The 19,230-nt window shown below is 38.7% G+C and overlaps 2 protein-coding genes across 2 annotated transcripts in view; one reads left to right on the top strand and one right to left on the bottom strand.

The window, feature by feature from the left end:
* Positions 1-2,659, top strand: part of LOC136831435 (uncharacterized) — a 45,351-nt gene extending 42,692 nt beyond the window's left edge. The window contains exon 8 of the mRNA XM_067091893.1: positions 2,443-2,659. The gene's annotated coding sequence lies outside the window, so the exon portion shown is untranslated. The remainder of the gene's footprint in view (positions 1-2,442) is intronic.
* Positions 2,660-6,101: 3,442 nt separating this feature from the next.
* Positions 6,102-19,230, bottom strand: part of LOC136831434 (protein spinster-like) — a 28,306-nt gene continuing 15,177 nt past the window's right edge. Inside the window, exons 7-11 of the mRNA XM_067091891.1 lie at positions 17,726-17,897; positions 16,161-16,259; positions 9,949-10,107; positions 9,230-9,347; positions 6,102-7,398 (exon numbers count right to left, since the gene is read on the bottom strand). Of these exons, the coding sequence (XP_066947992.1) occupies positions 7,217-7,398; positions 9,230-9,347; positions 9,949-10,107; positions 16,161-16,259; positions 17,726-17,897 (730 nt within the window). The 3' untranslated portion in view covers positions 6,102-7,216. The remainder of the gene's footprint in view (positions 7,399-9,229; positions 9,348-9,948; positions 10,108-16,160; positions 16,260-17,725; positions 17,898-19,230) is intronic.

Raw genomic sequence — 19,230 nt, 5'->3', positions numbered from 1 at the left:
ACAAAGTTGTCACACTAGAAACCACAACCGAAACCAAACCCAAAGAAGACTGCACCTTCCACTTCTCTTCCTGAACTCTTCCTAACCTATCTTCCCTACTCGTCCACATCTTACCTAACTCTACATCAACCTCAGAACTTACACCTTGAGGGGGAAGGGGGAATCTGCTGCTAACACTGCCTGCTTCATGCCGGGGAGGCCAGCAGAACCTACCTTCGAGGCTTGCAGTTCTCCATGACCCCCGCCACCCGTTAGGGCTGGTTCTGGAACAGGCAGGGAGGAATGAAAAAGAACGATTAGAATCAACTATGCTACTACTATCACTATCTCTATTCCCATTGCTAAGTAACCAATTGGTTCTTAGCCACGTAAAATAAGTCTAATCCTTTGGGCCAGCCCTAGGAGAGCTGTTAATCAGCTCAGTGGTCTGGTAAAACTAAGGTATACTTTTTTTTCTCTGTTAACTTACTCATCAGGCTAGAAACAGGCTAGACATATTGGATGATAAACTGTCCTCTAACTTCTTGAATAACTCTGAACTGAATGCTTCCTTATCTACTGATTGTAACCCTATTCGAGGCAAAGGATTTTCTGTGTTTCAAATAATCCTCCATTTGATCTACTGACCAAGACCAATACCTGTCACATCTCTGACTGATACTACACTGAACCTTCCTATATAAAATACAAACAGAATATCGATCGTGTTTAAGGGTACTCATCCTACACTTGCAGGATGTGCAGGACCGATGAGCGGCAGCATCTCCTCCAGTAGAAGGATCAGTCGTCGAAGATGTAGACAAAGTGGAAGCAGTGGAGCTAGCAGACAGCGACATCTTCTTGTCTGACTTATGCAATCGAGTCCAAAGTACCGATCCGAAGTTAAAACCGGGAGAGAAGCTCCAAATCCAGTCAATAAAGTATAAATCCAGGAGAAAAGGCGTTGAAAACAGTCCAAAACCGTAATCTGAGATCCAAATTCTTTAAATGGGGGTCGGGCTAAATGACCAAAAGTTTGCCTGATGTGGGACACACCCACACAGCATGGCAAACAAAAAACAATTGGGGATGTCGGTCTTTGTCGGCCGGTATTTGCAGCAGAGTTGTCAACGGTACCTCAGGTAACTCATTTGACAAGATTTTTCCTGTAGCGTTGGTAGCGCTGACAGTTAATTACCCACTTTGTGGGTAAAATTATGGAGATATAGTTCGGGCCGGTCAGTGACCAGGGCTAACTCAGGTGTTCAGGGAGTGTATTGCAATATGGACATTACTTGAAAAGCATCCTGTATCCTTTGGGTACTTGAAAAGCATCCTGTATCCATCCCAAAGGGACTGAACTACCCAAGGGTCCGCCTCTTGTTGCAGCCACATTGCCAAATGGTGTGACAGGCATCCCCGACTCATAGCAGGAAGAGAGGAGGATCGCCTCTCTCAGCACCCTCTTTCCTTCCTCTTCCCCTTCCCTCCTTTTCTGCCAAAATGTTTTCTAGTGGGGTTGAGAGAACCAGACCAGATCTTGCCTCCTTCCACAGGAAGACGAATGCTGGGCACCCATTCTGGCTTGAACAGAGGATTGCCCTCTAGCAAGACCTGACATTGATGGAATAGTCACCACGAAGGCTTGGCTGCAGTGGCCTTTGCAATTTCTTCAGGCATCTTACATGAGATTATATGGGGCATAATGTAGTCCTGAGTGTCAGTCCCCATCGCCTCTACTGCCACCTAAATCTCTTCATCATCAAAGTTCCACTAAATTACAGAGAATTCTAGCGATGTTAGAAACAATGATCATGAAGTCCCCTTTAACTAATTTGGGGCATATTTTTATCTTGATTGTTTCTGGAATTATAACTAGCAGTTTTTAATGGTTTGGTGGAAGTAAGGCTACCCTGACCCCAGCTCAGAAGGCTGCCCCATGAAATCGCCCGCATTCCTTCTCTGGCCTTTATTAAGAGTAGACGCGATTTTCCCACTCTTACTCCCAGGACCACCATACACTATCAAGCATGTGCATCAGCTCGGGACCCCCATCACTCCGGGATCGATCTTGTGGAACCTGACGTTAAGCCCCAAGACGCAACTTGAGTACTTTGGCGGTCTATTTTCCTCCTACTAGGTTCTACTTCCTTACTTTGTCACGAAACTTCCCAAGTTCCCCTTGATAAACCATGTGCAACTCTCGTTGCCTCTGTTGAATCTGTGTCCCCATCTTGGACCCCAGACAACCCCTTTCATGCCACTGTCACTTGCCATTTGCATGCGTAAGTAAACTCAGTGCCCCTATAAGGGTTTAATAGGTTCTTGTCGGCTAGACCGTCAAATTCCACCGGTAGTGATAAGAGCAGTCTTTGGGCGCCAGGCATAGGATAGCTTGATGATTTTAGTTAGTGCCATGATTTACTCTAATTCTATAGATAATTCGCCATATCTCTCTTGCAGCAGGATGCCCTTATCACCTGTGACATAGACAGCATTTACACCTCGCATCTTCCTTCATCGTCTGCATGCTGTGGGCTATGAAGCCCCGGGAATTTCATTATCTTCAACCCATTTGAATAATGGCCTGTGTGCCCTAATCTCCCCATGTGCATTTTCTGTAGGCTAATCCCATTGAATTGTTATCCTGATTATTGAGTAAACCATTGTTGAGTCTTAACCTAGTATAATTACGCCTTGCAACCCAGTAACATAAATTAGCACTTCATATTTTGGTAAGTTTTACATCTCATTCTATTTTTCTATTTACCAACCACCCTTTCATAGCGTATCCTACAAGCAAAGGCCAGTGGTCATGTAAAACCAAAAAAACCTAGTTTCAACAATTCAGCCTAGGTGGAGAGCATAATCAGATAGCAACCCTAGAGATTGGCTAAAGAAAAAATGCCTTAGTGATGGCAGGTGAGTGAAGGTATTCCCCAATTCACACTCATTAAGCACAAGATAACTACCCTTAATCAAGTTTCAATGACTGATTCCAGTTTGTGCTGAGGAGTACTCCTCCAGAGGAGGCAAAGGTTGGTAATTCTGCAGGAACAACAACATCAAGCTAAGCTACCAGACATCTGACCTAACAATATTTGTAAATTTTTACTTTAATACCATACATAATCACAAGAACAAAGTGCTGGGTACCAGCCCCAAAGATATGAACGCTGAAACATAAAGATGTAAAAAATATCTTAGTAATGGTAAATTTGTGATAAATTTGCAACAAATTTTTACATGTTTTTCGTACTAAACGTATAAAGGAGAAACTAGTATTAAAGGATAATAATACCACAATATTTTATGCCCTATACAGTATATATGTTTCTCTGTTAGGCCACTGGATAATGGGATGACCACAGCCCTTCTAGTATAGGACTCCACAGTTAAAATTTTTGGTAGAAGTGCAGAAGAGATGTGTGAATTAAACCTATCTGAATAAAAGCAAAACACAGATGCTAAAACAGTTAAGCATGCTATCCTAACCTTAACCTAACCTATCCTTGGTGTTATGTCCTAAAGTTACTTAATGCACAACAGAACGTGGGTGCAAGTATTCTACAGCATTACCACATTTTCACTTTACAATCGGAATTAAGCAATAGCTCCACATGGGATATTACTTTGGAAATTGATATTTTCCATAGTATTTTGGTTGCTTATCAAGAATTTACTGTTATTTTTTTATGGTCAACTGTAATTAACCTGTATATAATTAACCTCAGAAGTTATATGCTGGCCATCCTGAAATGCTATCGCGCATGCGCAGTGCTATAGGGGAGCGTTTGATAAAAAGTGGGCTTTCCTACACTGGGGGGTTCGTGAGGCGAGTAACGCGGCCTGCTAGGTTAGGTTGGGTTAGGTTAGGGTACATTAGATTAGTATAGTTCCTTTTATAATAGGTTTCCTTAGCCTATCCCTTCTTAAACATGTGGCTCCCTAATAACATGCACATGTGCAGAACCACTCCATAACAAAACAACATGAGTCAGGTCTTTCTCCCAACGATTTCCCCCACCCAAAACCCTGCGTTCCCAAAGGGTCCCCAAACATGTCGGATAGATATGAGGTTAGTGATAACTGACAGACAATAAACAACACCACCTCCTTCATCACCAACACTCAAAGTATAGGAAATATCAATTACCAAGGTAACAGTCCGTGCAGAGTTGTTGCTTAGATTTACCCCTATAAAAATGACCTGACAATGAATTACATGCAGCCTATGCCGAGGCTACTCGGTTTGCCTGTGTTTCAGACTGCCTAAGCCTAAATTGTGTGAACTGTTGGCTTGGCCTAAGCTAACCTATCCTAGTGATCATGAATGTGGTGAAGTATTACTCAAACATACGGCCATTGTTTCTGGAACATTATAACCTAGGCTATGTATTCTAGGGGGTCAGGTTCAGGCCTACCCATGGTCTTACAAGTTCCTACCCTACACTTTTCAGTGGCGTAAGCACTCATCATGCAGCATAGCCTAAGCTTAGTTTAAATACCGACATAAAAACTACTTTGATCAAAAGAAGTTCAATATCAACTACTTACCAAAAAAGCCGAATGCATATTAGCAAGGATCAAGAAAATCACCATCAAATATGGGGCTAAGCTTGATTAAGTCTCACAGAATCACACTGGCGTGAACTCACAACGATCTCGTGTAACCGAAGTGCCGTAGGGTTCCGCTTAGAATTACCGAGTTGCGAGAAATTCAGACATTTTTGCTAAATTTTCACACATTTAGCAACACTTGCTGGTCTTGAGGCATTGCCTATGGCCTATTCAAAAGGTTATACAAGATATTTGTCTGTGTCATCAGGCTACCAGATAATTATGGATAAAAGAGAGAATAAAATGCACCAGTTTACCGCCAATACGTCATAAATCAATTTCAGAACTTATATATTTTGGTTGGCCAATCTGTTTCATCATATTTTGTTAGTGTAAATTTGGTTTGTTTGTTTTGCAAAAGTATACAAAGTATTTAATCATGGACAGCAAAACACTGACCAAATGTAAACTATAAATAAAAAAAACATTGACCGTGCTTGACTTACAATATAGATTGAGATATAACCAGGGCTCCCACTACGCTTCAACAGTATTTCCCTAGGCAGCTGTTCAAAATTCCCTAAAAAAGTTCAAAATTCCCGAAATAACTTGCTATGTTAATATCCATTGAATAACATTAATAAAAATCAACAAATATACTAAATTCTAATCCACAAATATGTTTACTCTTAAATTTTAACAGTAAAATGCAGGTCTATAAAAAAGGACTTAAATAAGCAAATGTAGATTTGTTTTTTAATATTCTTATACAGTGTTGCAGCAATTGCATACTTGAAGAAAACGAAATGAGTCTGGTATCTTGACAGTTGCCAATTAAGTGAAAGTTATGCTAGGCAGCATAAACACACACACACAAACAAAGTAACCACTTCTGAATGAATAACTTAAAGTTGAACTTCTTGTAAAATATATACATAATAACCACTCCAGTATAAACAACTTAAAGTTGGACTTCTTACAAAAAAAAAAAATAACCACTTCGTTATGAATTAAACTAATCTCTGTCTTAATTATCCATATGTCTTTTTATGATTTCATGAGCTTCAGTATCAGTGGCGTTGCTCTTTACATTTCGAACTAATTTCAATAATTCGGGAAAGTCACTCAAGTTCAGTTGGTGGGCATTTTTTCCAGTGGTAGCTAGTACTTCCTTTGCATGAAGTGGAGCTACAAGGCTTTCTCGTTTGAGACTGTTTCTGTACTCATTTTTATACGATTTACAGCACTGAATAGTCTTTCCACTGACAAAAAATAATAATAATAAATAATCGTGAGTTTTTATTTGGAATTTAAAAAGTTTATAATAGTGGCTGATAGTAAAAAATTCCCTAGATTTCCTAGATTTTCAGAAATCCCCAAATTATTCCCGAAGCTCCCCAAAAGTCCCAAATCTAGGGAAAATTCCCTAAAAGTGGGAGCCCTGGATATAACACTTTTTCAAAGTTCAGTTAATTATATTTATATAGTGAAAAATACTGAAATATAAATATAAATATAAAATTACTGGCACATTTTGTACTTCGAGGTTAAATAAAAAAAAAGAATTTCATCGTTTATTTTTCTCCAAAAGAAATTTTATTAAAAAATATAATGTAACTAATAGCACAGCTTGAAACCATGGAGTTTAGTGCTAATAACGATATGTTGCCAAAATTATAAAAGTTAAGTTTTTCTTCCTCCTAAAATTTCATGACAACTTTTGTATCTGCTCTTATCTTGCCCTTAGAGTTTCCATGCACTCTTTGTCCTCTTTTACTGCTAAGATAAGAGATTAAATAACCGGAGCAAGTTGCTGGTCATAAAATCAAGAAGCTATATTCTAAAAATTCCCATGCAAGTATAAAGTATCCTTTGGGTTTAGAAGAATTGCTGCGAAAGAGTTCTCAGACACAGTAATCGCCCAAATTAAACTATATAACTTGGTCTTAATACTTTTGAATCATCCAGGTGTAACTTTAGTCTTGTTTCTTGCGCAATCATTCACTTGACATATCAAACAGAGATTGGATTGGGAGTGTAAAAGAAACAGATGTAAAAGATAATAACTGAAAGGAATATGTTAGTGTTTCAGTGGACACTGCGCCAGAATACTCGATAAAGTTAATATTTCTGGAGTCTGATGGTAAATGTATCGTACTTGTTAATTGCTGCACAGGCTGCACAGGTCAAGAGTGTGCAGGTCTCTGCCTAATTGATTAAGAAAGCCTTTTCACTTATAGACAACTTCATCACTTCTGACTGTCCTGATGCTAAGCTGTCACTTGTATTTCTAAACTTTAGATTAGAACACATCACAAATAAATATCCTTTTTCTGAACCTGTACTTCCACACACACACACACACACACACATATATATATATATATATATATATATATATATATATATATATATATATATATATATATATATATATATACATATATATATATATATATATATATATATATATATATATATATATACATATACTTGTGTGTCTTTGTATGTGGATGAGAAAGTGTTACTGGCGTTCAATACATGTTGTTCTAGGCAGACAAAAGCTCTAAAATAAAATTTAATGTTCTTCCGAAGTGACGATAATTTTATATACAGTAAACCCAACTCATTCTCCTCAAGGCACCGAAGAAAATGCATTCGAAATCATGCCCATTTTTTACTCGTCCTGGCATTCTGTTCCTGTGATGCTTTCATCAGGGATGCTGGTATTGACTGAGCCATTGATTCCATTTTTCATCTTTTCTGGCTGGTCGACTGTCGTGTTTTCGGTTGTGCCCGAATCGTAGGCAGCATTGACGTGTCCTGAGATCTCAGCGAGATGATTCTCATCTTTGGAGTCTGGAAAAGTGAGCGTTCATTAGATAATAAATTATGATCATTACGGTCGATGTTTTAAACGGTAATTATTCAGTGTTATTTTCTATATTATTCTCAGTATCATCATTATTGTTTTGAAGTTATGTAACTAGATTATTATCTCTGATGGGGTCAGTGTGAACTGCACTGAAAGGTGCACAAATCCACAAAGGGTTGATGCAAACGCAGTGCTTTAAGACTGAAGACCCAAATATCGACATTGTGAGGGATTCCATTTCAGTTAGCTAATTTCCTTCTTGGAAAGAGATCATCACATAACTAGAACGTTTCCTCAAATTAATATATATCCCCACAACGTTTTTGAGTAATAAACCAGAGGCGAGTTTATAGATATGAGATATGCACAGTACCAGTTATTAGTTTACCCAACAAGGTTTTATGCAAGTTGCCGTCATGAATATGCGCTGATGACATAGAGAGCCTTTAGAGAAAAGGTTCCAAAATCTCCGAAGAGTGGATAACTAAATATCAGGAAAGAAGTGAAGAAAGTTCTAAGCTGATGTTGCATCATTTTGTATGTTATTTTTAAAAGTGAGGGTTTCTTTCTTACAATTCTGTCCATCGTAGTTGTTGCCATTTAGTTTAATATGAAGCGAAGCATACTGGTGCGTGTCAATTTGACGAACTGACGAAAGCCATTTTTTCCTCATTCTGAGAAAATAGCCTTCAAAGATTTTGATACTATTCAGAGCTTCTAATTAGCTCATCTTTTGGGGAAATTTTTGTTGGAAAATCTGATAACGCAGACGTGAAATTTTCATATGTCATAGAATATCAAAAGCTGAGATACTTTGACTAGAAACTCAAAAACTTAAAAAAAAAAAAATGGGATACGCCCGTCCTTCAAAACAAGGATGATTTTGTGTATTAAAGCAAACGTAATAATTTCCAGATATTGAAACTTTAAGATTCTGTCCAGAGAAGGTGGAAAAATAATAGAAGATAATGAGATGATTCCCTAGTGTAGAGTATATTACATGAGAAGGACTCAAAAGATGAGAAATGTGGCGATACGGAGATATGGTAAAAAGGTCAATAGAGGCGGGATGGTGAAGTTTCTGCAGATTTTAGTTTTTTAGATTCACATAACTCCTTGTATTAATACGAACAAACATTATTTCTGGTGAATATTTGTAGATATATAGGGAGGGCGTTCTCTCTTCTTCACAACCTTGGGGGTGGGTGGACAGACGTAACCACCAGGATAGCTCCTCTGTATGTGACTCGATTCGTCTGTGTTAAGGCTCAATTGAGCTTAATATTTCCAAAAAGGATTACTGACAAAAACCCTAACACCCTGTCATACTAATAAAGTATTTACAGCAATAACAATGGAACTTCTTCCTACCGATGTGAAAAGTTCTGGAGACATGGAATGGAAGAGGTACTGGAACCGAAGGGCCTTAATACACAGGATATGAGAGAGAGAGAGAGAGAGAGAGAGAGAGAGAGAGAGAGAGAGAGAGAGAGAGAGAGAGAGTTCATTGGAGAGATGATGAATGGCGCATTGCGTGTAGGAAGCTTGATGTCTAGTTGATAGCTGTTTTATAGGTGCACGAAGCTGCAAATGTTATTGATGCTTTCTGCACAGGGGTGTATCAGCGTCAACAGGAAAAGTTTGTATTTAACATACAACATTTGAAAAAGGGCACAGGAATGCCTGACCCGTGGTTTCATTATTATCTCGATATTTCGTTCAGTAAGTTACTTTTAAAGTACTTGATCTTCATTTTTTACTTGATTTTTTTTTTTTTTTTTTTTTGTCTCATTGGAGAACACTCATCATCCTCACCTTTGACGATGTCATCAACTCTGTTTTTAGCCTTGACGATGTAGAACGCCAGCCAGACGAAGAAGATCGTGCCTATGAAATCCACGGAGGTGACTATGGCCATGGCATACTGCAACGACTAGAAAGAAGAAGAAAATAAACCTTCACAAAATGTGTGGGGCACTGTTCACTCAGGAAACGTTTTGTGTTGAATTAATATAAAAAGATAGATGTGGGACCAACGACCGAGTGGCGAATTCATGAGGGTATCATGAAAACCTAGATGAAACATACAATTGTTTGCATTATTAGGTTTGACTGTAAGAATGCAGTTGATGCATTCGCAAACATCGTTAGACAAGGATGTCTATGTACGCAAACTGCATATAAATACGTCGCCATGTGCGTTCAGTTGAAAGAACATTGCCATGTTTTAAGTTTTTTTTTTTGCGATTCATCTTTCAGATGTCAAAAATGGCGAACGTTTAAAAACTTTATTAAAGAGCACTTGATAATTTTATATAGACATTTTTACTTAAACTTTAGATTCCTAAGCTAACGAAATATGTTTTCCCAAGCTGGTAAGGCTTCACAAACTACGAATTATCTCTTGAATTATGGTATCAATTTGTCATCATTTTTAATAGTAAAAAATATACAGACATTCATACGGAGCATAATAACCAATAGGGCCATTAACTTGGACGAAAGAAAACAGAATTGAACGTAAATAAGATTACCTTGAATCTGACATAATTGTCATCTCCACCGTCAGGATCAGCTGTAGTGGAAATAATTGATTCGGTTGAGGCAGCTGTCGACGATAGGGTCACAGCGATTTCTGTAGTCGTGGTCGTGGTGTTGTCTTCTGGAATCAACCGTGCAAAGCCGTCGGCCATCTGGAATGTCAGTCAAAAGGAACTCAGTGGTTTGGTTTTAAATACGGATTCCAGCAGGTGACCTGAAGTCTTTTTCTATCCCAGATAGGATGAAAGCAAGAGAAGGAAGGGTAAAGAAAATGCATGAATTCTAAACCCGGAGGAAACGCTAGACCGATAGAGCAAGGCAAGGTCTAAACCTTGGAACAAAGTAAAGTGGAAGTGGAAACTGTCAACGTACAACAAAGGACATTTTAATGAATCCATTGTAACATGAGAATAATTTGCACCCAAAGGGATTTATACAGGATGAGTGTACCTACTCTGGCCACGTAGGATTCGAATGGTTAGGAGACGCGTCTACTGTTCGCCAACGCAGGGCGCAGGCTTAGGTTCTAAGTCTTGTAAGGACTGGGTTATGAGCGACATACTGGCTGGGTGTTAACTGGTTTATTGGTTGTTCCTTACTGAGATGAATGTACAGAATCTTGAAGATGTTATTGACGTGTGCGAGCGGTAATGTAGCGTCTACACACAGACAGGTAAAACGGACATAAAAGGTTCAGACATCTGTTTGTCGGCAGACAAACAGATGGCGATATCAAGAGACATGATTAACATACGGTGATGAAACATACATCATTGGAAGGGTCAGGAAATTCTACATATGGCCAATTGCATGAGATTCAAGACAGATTAATGGATACAATGCAATAGCATAATAAATGTGAAATGGAGAGACCTTTATGTCTTCACAAACAGAAACATACACACAGTTTGATACAGAAGATTCGTTGGAACATTATGAGTACATGATTAGAATGCTTGCATGGCAATGCAAGTAGTGGTGATTGTACATACATTAAGACAACAATGCTTAAGGAGAAACAGACGGAAATATTGTATGGTTGAAATCGCGTTCCTGTAGAGAAAGAAGACGAGATGCTCCTGTTTTGTCCTGTCGACTCCGATGATGACGATCGACGAACACACACGTGTTTGGAAGAGACAGCGTCGGGGCTCTTACAAGTACTCTCCCCCAAGACGTGTGTAACGTCTGATTGTTTGGAAGAGACGGCGTCGGGGCGACGGGCTCTTACAATGTTCCCCCCACAAGCGAGGCATCGATGCGGAAATTGTCTTGGCGACAATTGTAGTTGGCTCGAAGGGCTTGGGCTAGGGGCGGGTAGGAGGCTGAAGGGCGGCACCGACCAGCAGGAGCTCGAGGAGGACGGGAGCTGGTTGAAGGGTGACGTCGGATGATCCTTCGGTGGCCGGCTCGAGGGCTGAAGGATGACGGCGGCTGATCCTGGTAGCCAGCTCGAGAGGGGCGGCAGCAGGCTGAAGGATGACGTGGCTGGTCCTTCGTTGGTCAGCTCGTCCAGTACGAGTGCGGGGCGGCTTCAGGTTTCCTGGAGGAGGTACCCAGGGCTCCGGTGGTGGAGTGGGTCATCTCGGAGGGTCGGACTAATACTGAGAACTCAGGAACGGCGGGAAACAGCGAGGCGGCGAAGGGTCAATCGGCGCGTGGGTCGTCATCTTGGGTCGGCCGGGTCCTTCGAGTCACCCGGGGTCACCAGTGTAAGGACTGGGTTATGAGCGACATACTGGCTGGGTGTTAACTGGTTTATTGGTTGTTCCTTACTGAGATGAATGTACAGAATCTTGAAGATGTTATTGACGTGTGCGAGCGGTAATGTAGCGTCTACACACAGACAGGTAAAACGGACATAAAGGTTCAGACATCTGTGTTTGTCGGCAGACTAACAGATGGCGATATCAAGAGACATGATTAACATACGGTGATGAAACATACATCATTGGAAGGGTCAGGAAATTCTACATATGGCCAATTGCATGAGATTCAAGACAGATTAATGGATACAATGCAATAGCATAATAAATGTGAAATGGAGAGACTTTGGCGTCTTCACAAACAGAAACATACACACAGTTTGATACAGAAGATTCGTTGGAACATTATGAGTACATGATTAGAATGCTTGCATGGCAATGCAAGTAGTGGTGATTGTACATACATTAAGACAACAATGCTTAAGGAGAAACAGACGGAAATATTGTATGGTTGAAATCGCGTTCCTGTAGAGAAAGAAGACGAGATGCTCCTGTTTTGTCCTGTCGACTCCGATGATGACGATCGACGAACACACGAACACACACGTGTTTGGAAGAGACAGCGTCGGGGCTCTTACAAGTACTTCCCCAAGACGTGTGTAACGTCTGATTGTTTGAAGAGACGGCGTCGGGGCGACGGGCTCTTACAATGTTCCCCACAAGCGAGGCATCGATGCGGAAATTGTCTTGGCGACAATTGTAGTTGGCTCGAAGGGCTTGGGCTAGGGGCGGGTAGGAGGCTGAAGGGCGGCACCGACCAGCAGGAGCTCGAGGAGGACGGGAGCTGGTTGAAGGGTGACGTCGGATGATCCTTCGGTGGCCGGCTCGAGGGCTGAAGGATGACGGCGGCTGATCCTTGGTAGCCAGCTCGAGAGGGCGGCAGCAGGCTGAAGGATGACGTGGCTGGTCCTTCGTTGGTCAGCTCGTCCAGTACGAGTGCGGGGGCGGCTTCAGGTTTCCTGGAGGAGGTACCCAGGCTCCGGTGGTGGAGTGGGTCATCTCGGAGGGTCGGACTAATACTGAGAACTCAGGAACGGCGGGAAACAGCGAGGCGGCGAAGGGTCAATCGGCGCGTGGGTCGTCATCTTGGGTCGGCCGGGTCCTTCGAGTCACCCGGGGTCACCAGTGTAAGGACTGGGTTATGAGCGACATACTGGCTGGGTGTTAACTGGTTTATTGGTTGTTCCTTACTGAGATGAATGTACAGAATCTTGGAAGATGTTATTGACGTGCGAGCGGTAATGTAGCGTCTACACACAGACAGGTAAAACGGACATAAAAGGTTCAGACATCTGTGTTTGTCGGCAGACAAACAGATGGCGATATCAAGAGACATGATTAACATACGGTGATGAAACATACATCATTGGAAGGGTCAGAAATTCTACATATGGCCAATTGCATGAGATTCAAGACAGATTAATGGATACAATGCAATAGCATAATAAATGTGAAATGGAGAGACCTTTGGCGTCTTCACAAACAGAAACATACACACAGTTTGATACAGAAGATTCGTTGGAACATTATGAGTACATGATTAGAATGCTTGCATGGCAATGCAAGTAGTGGTGATTGTACATACATTAAGACAACAATGCTTAAGGAGAAACAGACGGAAATATTGTATGGTTGAAATCGCGTTCCTGTAGAGAAAGAAGACGAGATGCTCCTGTTTTGTCCTGTCGACTCCGATGATGACGATCGACGAACACACGAACACACACGTGTTTGGAAGAGACAGCGTCGGGGCTCTTACAGTCTGTTCAAGGTAGGGGCATTTGTCATGCATAATTCTGTTTGAGTGTAAATTATTCTCCAGATATTTTGAATTCGATGTTGGGTAAAGCTGTATTATTTCAACCCTTACTCGAACTGTTCATGATGTCAGATAACCCAAGCAACGTTGCTTGTATGATCAATAAGGGTTCAAAACGCTCAAGTCTTGCTGTCTCGCCAATGCTCCCTAGCTTTGAACAAGTTTGAAATTGAAAACTCATATGTTGTATAAATACACTGGGTAACATTGGCTGATATTTCAGAAAAGATACGGTAATAGTGCATGCCCTTAAAAAAATTGCAGGGTTACTTGACGTGTATACTTGTATCTTTTCCAGACAAATTCATGTACTAGAGTACTATACTCTGTTTTTATTATCGAGGCGGATTTGTACTCACTCGCAGGGTGCCCTTTTAGCTCGGAAAAGTTTCCTGTTAGCTGATTGGTTGCAAGTATTTTGTCCGAATAGCATCATTGTTTTCAAATAATTACCAAGTAATGTGAATCGAAACTTATTTACTAACCTAAATTTCTCCCTCAGATATATGTTTTGTTAATAAATAATGTTAACGAATAAAGAGATTATAAAGTATTGTGATGGTAAGTCTAAATTTAATAACAACACCTGCCGAAGTCAACGACAGGAGCTTGTTTTCGGATGCACGCTGCACAATTTTTGTACTTTTCACATATTTTAACACCAATTGGGATAAATTACACTAAGCATAAGAAAAACATGTTATTATAAACTTTCTTTGAATACCAGAATCTACTAAAAACATGGAATTAATAAAACTCGCTATTGGTGAAAACTTCCGGGGAGGCAAAAGGGACAGCCTGTGGCTTTAGATAAAATTTAGATAAAATTACCTAGATAGATAGGCCTAGTTATTCGTATGATATCCACATGCCAGCAAATGTTGATGGGCAAGAAAACTTTTCAGATACATATCATCTTTTATAGGCTTTTGTGCTGAAGCCTTTTGTTATATCATTATGATAAATATGATGATAAATATGAAGACGCTATTTTTTCTTTTACATAATAATAATGTACTTCCCTTATTATGGCTTTATTTCTTGCACACATTTCAAACTAGGCTAGCCTATGTCATGTGTCTTACGCCATTGTTGGACAATTGAAATAAATTTTGCTTAACTTTTTAAGGTAAGGAGTAACAGTAAACAGTAGCTGATGCTTAATATAAGTTAGGCTAGGTGTATGTAGGCCTATGATGTAAGTCCGTATAGAAAGGGTTTGCTAATTTTGTCGTAAAGGTATAGATTCTCATTAATAGCACTATTTTCGGTTTGAGTTCCATAAATTGCGTAAAAATCACAGTTAAACGAATTCATAATTTCACCGAGTTACAACCGCGATACCCCTCCCTTCCCCTTCCATCCCCTCCTCGGTATTTGACACTAGACGCCTATAGACTACTAATCCTTAAAATGTATATGTGTATAGTACATTTTCTACTCAGTCACATATTCTTTTACTTCTCAAAATATCTGCAGATACTCGTGTTAACTTTATATGTGTCCTGAACAGAACGCAAAATAAGAAAATAAAAAGTTTTACCTCGCATTGTCTGCTGTAACTTCCATGAAAGGGTAAGTTGTTAATTTCTGCGAAATATATTTTTATTAGTGTGCACCTACAAAAAGAAGCATAGAAACTATTTAATTGCAGATATAGCCATTAAAGTAATCTCAATAACATAACACTGATTTCAACACTTACATAAATCAGGAAAAAGCTGCAATGACATAAATCAGGAAAATGCTGCAATGACACAGCTGGGACAGTTTTCCCGCCAGGCCGCCACAGGCTGTTCCTTTAACCTCCCCGGAAGTTTTCACCAGTAGCGAGTTTAATTAATTCCATGTTTTTAGTAGATTCTGGTATTCAAAGAAAGTTTATAACAAAATGTTTCTCTTATGCTTAGTGTAATTTATCCCAGTTGGTGTTAAAATGTGAAAAGTACAAAAATTATGCAGCGTGCATCCGAAAACAAGCTCCTGTTGTTGACTTCGGCAGGTGTTGTTATTAAATTTAGACTTACCATCACAATACTTAATCTCTTTATTCGTTAACATTATTTATTAACAAAACATATATCTGAGGGAGAAATTTAGGTTATTAAATAAGTTTCGATTCACATTACTTGGTAATTATTTGAAAACAATGATGCTATTCGGACAAAATACTTGCAACCAATCAGCTAGCAGAAAACTTTTCCGGGCTAAAAGGGCACCCCTGCGAGTGAGTACAAATCCGCCTCGGTAAAAAAAACTGAATTTAGACCATCTCTGACCTGAAGTGAAGATTTGATAGAAACATCACATGAGAGTTTATATACCAGCACTAGTCCTAGTCACTGGCAGACGAGAAGTGAGCATATACCAGCACTAGTCCTAATCACTGATAGAAGAGAAGTGATCATATACCAGTACTAGTCCTAATCACTGACAGAAGAGAAGTGATCATGTATCAGCACTAGTCCTAATCACTGATAGAAGAGAAGTGAGCAAAGAGTTTATACTTTATAGAAAGAAATTTTTTTCACGGAAATTTCCCTTAGGACTTAGCGGTCGGCTGCAAGAAACAATGGGTCATAATGAGGGCCGAGAGCCTACAAAACATCTCCTTACTCACCAAACCCATCAGGTAAGGACTGCCAGCATCTCCAAGCGTGTGTGATACAAGAATGAGAAGCGCGCTTGCAGTGGCCCTTCTGGTGGGAATGACTGTGTACTGGAAAATAAGAATTTATATATGTAAACTTATATTCCTTACTTTTATTCTTAGGCGGCCCATCCACTATCATACGTGTAAGTACATCATGGCGTTTGATCATACAATTTGAGAATATATGGGAGTGTTTGAAAGGTTGCCGAAAATGACTGAAGAATAATAAATGTGTTTGATATTTTTCCATCCAACATGAAGTTTGTCCATCATGATGGACGAGTGTATGGGGACGGTTGATCATACAAGCTCAGTTGAGCAGCTGCAGTCATGGCGTTCGTTACTAAATCTCAAGAGTTTTCGCTTAAGTTCATCGAACTCTATAAATTATTTCCACTCTTATGGAAGATTAAAAGCGAGGAATACAAAAATAGAAACCTCAAAGCTGAGTGCTATAATAAATTACCAGAAAAACTGAAAGAAATAACCCAGGTGCAACGAAGGAGACAGGGGCTTTACCATCGTCAACAGTGTAGCAAATGTATCATGATCCATTCGAAGGAAATTCTTGTAGTTTTCGGGAGATGACACTACAAGCTCATTCAACAGACAATCGTGAGAAAATTTTGACTTTTTCTTAAACCATTCCTTTATCCGCATCTTTCTTCTTTTTCATTGTTTTTTTTTTTCACTGCCAACCGCGAGAAGAATGGTAGTGCAAGCATCTCTTTTGCTTATATTGACCGAACGGATCTCTGATGCATAGATCTACTAATGTTTGATATTAATCAATTGCAGTGCGTGGCAGTGTATGATCAACCATGATGGACATACATATTGGATAGCGAATAGGCCGCCTTACTCCGATCAGTGAGTGAAATTAGCTTAAACTATAAACCCGCTCGTTCATTGCTTAACATTTTTCTTTACTGGTCGCAGTGACCGTCCCAGAGTTATTAAAAGTTCTGAAGACGCTACAGAGTGGATACAAAGAAAATGCAGTCAACAAGAATACGTAGAAAACTCCGCCATAATATGAACAGCTGGTTATTCTATGCTTTGTCTTCAGAAGACGAGAAAATGTACAAGACTCAAAATCTATCTATAAGGTTATGAACTCCAAGCTTGCATTGTGAATTTATGATAACTACACACAAAAAAACTATATATCTATATATATATATATATATATATATATATATATATATATATATATATATACAGATATATATATACAGATATATATATATATATATATATATATATATATATATATATATATATATATATATATATATATATGCATTGACATTTTCTCTATTTAAAAAAAGAAAACTGCTCGTGAACAACACACCTTGTAAAATAACGCGTGCTGATATCAGGCAACAAGTATGTAAGTATGTTCTCAGCTATAAAAGCTTACACTAAGTATGAGAAAAAATCCAAAGATCTGCTAAAAAAAAAAAGTGCAGAATTCTGGACAAAAGGCATTTCGGACCATTTAGAAAAAAGCAAAGAAGAAGTCCACTCACCAGCATCATGTCTGTAACTATGGACCAGTTGAGGTTCTGGAAGATAAGGCCGAAGAAACACAGAAGAATGGAGAGCAGAGTGTTTTGCTCCGCCGTGAAGGTTGCCAGGATTATCAAGGGAGCCGCAATCAAGATTCCAATGCCACACACTACAGGATCCGCTTTCGGGTATCTGCGAGGAAATGATATAAGGAATCCAATGCCCAATGCCACGTCAAGGCTTCCACAGATTGTTTTAAACACTATACACACACACATATATACTATATATATGTATATGCATATAGTGTATATACATATATAAATATATATATGTATGTATACTATATAGATATGTATATATATACATATATATTATATACACATATAATATATAGTGTATATACATATATAAATATATATATATATATATATATATATTTATACTATATATATGTATATATATACATATATAAATGTATATATATATATATATATATATATATATATATATATATATATAAATATATATATATATATATATATATATATATATATATATATATATATATATATATATATGTATGTATACTATATAGATATGTATATATATATACATATATATTATATACACATATAATATATAGTGTATATACATATATAAATATATATATATTTATACTATATATATGTATATTATACATATATAAATGTATATATATATATATATATATATATATATATATATATATATATATATATATATATATATATATATTATATATATACATACAAACATCCATACATACACATATATTCAATACCCTCAAATGTCCCGTCTCAGCCATCAAGAAAAGTAAACAATTAATTTCGACTTTGTCACACATATCTGGTCGAATTCAGCTTATAAAACTTTGAATACAAACCAGGCCATGTACAATATGGCAGCTCGGTACTAAGTGTAGAGTATTTGGCCATACACAAGCATTATAGTGTCGCTAATTTTACAAATGATAATTTGAAATCTCAAATATTACGCCACAAATTACTCACTAATGTCAGATTTATTATAAGTTGTATCTAACAAAACAGGATTGTATATGATAAGCAGAGAATAAAATATAGAATTTAGGCCAAAGGCCAAGTGCAGAAACCTATGAGGTCAATCACCACTGAAACGGATATGGGCAGCAAAAAGGTTTGAAAGGTGTAACAGGAGGAAAACCTCGTAGTTGTATTATGAATAAATTGTTAGGAGAGCGTGGAAAGTAAGATGGAAGAAAGAGAATATAAACGGAGGTCCAGTAAAAGTACTGAAAGGGGTTGTAGCTATGTGCAAAGTACCTCAAGTAATGCCTACAGCGCACCTCATGAGATGCACTGACGGCACTACCCCTCGTAGGGGTGTATATGATAAGCGTAGATTCCCTGACATGGATACGAACCTGTGCCTTGTTGGGTTGTAAATGGGCGACAGTAGGTTTATCTGCTCAGCTATCAATAAGAAGGAAGAACAGATTTTAACC

Source organism: Macrobrachium rosenbergii, chromosome 48 (genome assembly GCF_040412425.1).
Source record: "Macrobrachium rosenbergii isolate ZJJX-2024 chromosome 48, ASM4041242v1, whole genome shotgun sequence".
Lineage (NCBI taxonomy): Eukaryota > Metazoa > Arthropoda > Malacostraca > Decapoda > Palaemonidae > Macrobrachium > Macrobrachium rosenbergii.
Note: the sequence above shows the minus strand (reverse complement) of the source record. Positions and strands in the feature narration are given on the sequence as shown.